Here is a 4085-nt window from a genome sequence, read left to right on the forward strand (position 1 = left end):
ATAGTGATAAAGTTTTTAGTAACGAAAATATCGTCACCAAAAGATGAAAAAAAAAGAACCTTCAGTGACGAAAACTTTTTGTCAAGAAATATTTTAATTTAGTGATGAAATAGTGAATGTGTGACAAAATTATTTGTTGGGATTAGAAAGTTTTAGTGTCAATTTTTTTCGTCACCAATAATAAATAATTTTTAAAAATTGAGGGGAGGGTTATATTTGCAATTTATATATTTTTTTCAACAAACAATACCTGTACATTTTAATAATCTATTAAATAAAATATTTAATACAAATCAATATAAAATTAACTTGTTCATTATCATAAAACAACCCAAGCAAAATACATGTCTCATAGTATCAAGAAATTAATATATAACATCCAAATTATAACATCTATTTTAGTAAAATTAAAAACTACAACACAATCAAAATAACTTGTGCATTTTAATAACCTGCTGAATATAATATCCATTACAAATCATTACAAAAACCTGTTCATTTGGTAATATCAACAAAAACCTGTTCATTTTAATCTATTCAATAAAATATCAACAAAAAGATAAGATCCATCACAATATAATCATAGCCCACAACAACATAGTCAAAATACATGTTTGGTAATATCAACAAAAAGTACAACTACACTGTGATGGATGTGTCTGGTAATATCAACAAAAAAACTCTTGCTATGCAGGTTACCAAATTCGTTCACCTCCAATCTGCCATTTAAAAAAGAAAAAAGAAAAAAAAGACAACAACAAAAGGTTAAGGTAACCATTCACTAAATATGTTAATATGCAACCTATAAGAGAAAAAAATAAAAATTTCAAAGTAAATTTTAAACCAAATTTTTACCGTGCTTGTTCCGTAAATTTTTACAACTTACATTAGTTCCTCCCAAGGTGTTCATAATATTTCTTGGCCTTTTAACGACTATTTCAAGATTTTACTCCCTAACGGCCTATTTTCAAGCCTAAATGTTTCCAAACCGAGAGTCCTATGATTGTTCTGTAAGTTTTCACAACTTATGTTGATTCCTCCCAAAGTGTTCGTGATAATTTCTGATAATCTCAAGGTGTTTGTGATGTTTTTCGGGCCTTTAGATGCATACTTCACTATTTTCCCGGGACCTTGTGCCTAAATGTCAAAAATAGTTTTTTATTCTACCCTAGTTAAAGAAGAAATGTTCTACTAAATTAACATATAAACATAATATACTAACCAAGAAGCTTGTTCATCAGAATCTGAACTTTCCCCATTCTCAAAATTTCCCGTGATACCTTTCTGCGTCAAACACTCTATGATACTTTGTATCTTCTTGCTTTGTTTCTTCTCTGACTTTTGAAACCTTGCAATTTGTTCATTTTGCTGTGCTATTTGCATCTCAAGGCGTTGAACATAGTCACTATTTTCAGCAGGTACAACAGTAGTCTTCATAGAAGAAGAAGGCCTCAAGCCGAGTCCTTTCACATAACCTGACCTTGGCTTAAGCACCTTAACTGACAACTCCTCTTGGCTTAAAGGGATCACACCAGTCTGCGAGAGGTGTTCGGCTTGCGTCTTTATCATGTTGTCCTGTTAATTTAAAATAAATCGAACAATTATTAGTTATTCTACCCTACAAAGCAAATAAATAATTTTATCAAAATTAATATGCATTGCCTTGTACATACATAATTAGCTTGGCTCTCCGACGAAATCCATTCATGTGTGTTCGAATTATAGTGGATGGACTTGTAAAACTTTGCCAAATCAGGAACTTCTCCATTTGCAATTATCTGATTCATTTGTTTTTGAATGTTATTTCAAATATTTAAATAACAAAGCCTACTAATCTGATAAAATAAAATAGCAGAACACACTGAGCTATGCACCCTAACCGGGATTGATTTTGATCCACATCTATGTTTTGTTTTCATTTGCATCCTATTATTCACATTAGTTAGTGATTGTTCCTACACGATTGAAACACCAATAAAAACAACAAAACTTAACATTAGTAAGAAGAAAATTAATTTTTGACAATTAACATAAAACATTATACCATGAATTCTTTACTATTCCACTTCTTGTCAATTAGAGATGTCCATTGATTAAGAGTAACACTTGTAGGTGGGTGGCTTCTCGCGTACTCCTCCCCTCTTGCATCCTTAAGTTGCTTGTATTGTTTGTGCAACCTATAGGTGAAGCTACTCAATCGCCGACCAAACTGTGTGTTTAAAGTCCTTGCTACATCACTCGGATTGCCTTGTAGATCAAACTGATCCTACAAAATCAAATCATTTTTTTATAAGTTAAATAACCTAAATTTCAGACAAGCAGCAATGAGCCTGATTAAACAACAAAGAAAAAAAGATTGCATCAACAGATGTGTTAACAGTTGCAATTTAATTCCTAGATATGCAGGCATTATATATTGTAACAGTTGCAACATATGTGTTAACTGAGGAATATGATGTCCATGTTTTTCTAGGCAGTCTACAGGAACCTAAAAATTCAATGTCAAGCTTTGACATGAAATGTCCTACATGTCTTTCTAGGCATTATATATTGTAATGAAAAACATTAACAGCAAGAATATGTGAATCATAAGTGTATACTATTGTAAATATTGCTTTTTACTGTGAAGATATTGCCAAGACCTTCCTAAATACATAGTTATAGTTGCATTCTTACTAATCGTTAAATTCGTTCCAAAACTAGAAGTCTTTGATATGCTACCATGTAATATCTTGTTTAGCAGCAAGTTCTTGTAATCACCCTAACAAAGAGAGTATTTCTTTCACACAATAATTACCATGTAATTTCAATTTCAATTTTCATGTGTCATGCCTCTTTTACTTGACAATAATTACCTCCAAGCGTTGGATCATCGGCTTCTTATCAGCATCGTGAACCTTATTCCACCTACAAATGCTCAAGTCTGGTAATTGCGTTCGAACCTCTATGCCAATCTTGGAGGCCAACTTAGAGGCTTGATCTCCCACTGGCGCACGGAAATGTTCAGGTACAGGAACCAACATCTTTCCATTTTTCTGGACAATGCGTTGGGTTTGTATGCCGCGTGTTGGACCACGACCACGTCTGTCATGTGATGCTGTAAGGACATAATGTTAATTGAGTTAATAAGTAAACAAATGCAAGTTAGACCTTAAATTAAATATAAACAACTTTGCAAACTTACCAACACTACTAGATGCAGTCACCTCATGCACAGGTTGCACATTATGAGGTGGTAAGGGTTGGGTACCAATTTCTTGACGTGGGGGATCCATCCCTTCTTCTGGGGTGGGAGTTAATGGCCTCGAATAAGGCTGTAAACGTAACCCCGGTGGCATCTCTTGTTCCTGAAATAACATAATCGAATAGTAAAGAAGATATTTAACACAGTTAAAATATATTTTAAAAAAGATATGATGTTTAAGATATATGAAGAAGATATTTAAATAGTAAATGATATGTTCACACACAAATATAAAATAATGTATATAATACCTTGCGATAAAAGGAACCCAATGACTCGTTATCACTATCGTTCTCACTCTCTGACGGATTATACTCATCATCATCATCTACCTCAACCCTAATTCCCTTTTCCTTTGCATTTGCACATTTGGGCTGAACCACACTCATCAAATAATTTGTAATGTTCTTCACTCCAAGATTGTTCATTACCTCATAGTTCTTCTTGATTCGCTTATTTCTTTGTTTCTCATATTCTGTTAGCTTCTTAGTTCTCAAATCACCTGGTTTCAGCCATTGTCTTTTTCCTTTGACCATTTTCTACAACCATATAACATAATTCAACTTTAATTGGAAAATATAGACAATATAATTATTCACCATTAAATAAAAGAAGAAAAACATAATCCCAAACATAATATTTGAATGAAGAATATGGAAGCTATATAAAGTTATGAGCCCCACTCACTTCACAAATCATAATATTTTTGGACACCACCTGAATATGTCCCAAGACTACTAACTTCTTGTATATGTGATGTATATTATGTCCTTTGGGTGAGTTATTAGTGCTCTTAAAAACATAAAAAATAACTCTTAAAACTGTTGTTAATGTTATAAAA

The 4085-nt window shown here is 32.5% G+C and overlaps 1 protein-coding gene across 1 annotated transcript; it reads right to left on the reverse strand.

Annotated features, from left to right (window-relative positions):
* Positions 1-415: 415 nt before the first annotated feature.
* LOC114266737 (uncharacterized) lies at positions 416-3353 on the reverse strand. The gene is made up of 7 exons (XM_082911610.1): positions 3185-3353; positions 2856-3097; positions 2045-2266; positions 1881-1955; positions 1674-1778; positions 1223-1575; positions 416-719 (listed from the first exon to the last, which is right to left on the reverse strand). Coding segments are annotated over exons 1-7 (1152 nt in total). The 5' UTR covers positions 3339-3353; the 3' UTR covers positions 416-718.
* Positions 3354-4085: the final 732 nt, after the last annotated feature.

The sequence above is a fragment of the Camellia sinensis genome, unplaced genomic scaffold (genome assembly GCF_055761805.1).
Source record: "Camellia sinensis isolate YWXY unplaced genomic scaffold, ASM5576180v1 Unanchor12, whole genome shotgun sequence".
In the NCBI taxonomy this organism is placed as follows: domain Eukaryota; kingdom Viridiplantae; phylum Streptophyta; class Magnoliopsida; order Ericales; family Theaceae; genus Camellia; species Camellia sinensis.

What these genes read in the sequence shown, in the direction of transcription:
- LOC114266737 (XM_082911610.1), bottom strand. Translation starts at nt 3,338, where the DNA reads ATGCCACCGGGGTTACGTTTACAGCCTTATTCGAGGCCATTAACTCCC. An exon ending in GACTGCATCTAGTAGTGTTG is followed by an intron (nt 3,098 to 3,184) that starts GTAAGTTTGCAA and finishes ATGTCCTTACAG; the next exon opens with CATCACATGACAGACGTGGT. An exon ending in GGAATAGTAAAGAATTCATG is followed by an intron (nt 1,956 to 2,044) that starts GTATAATGTTTT and finishes TCAATCGTGTAG; the next exon opens with GAACAATCACTAACTAATGT.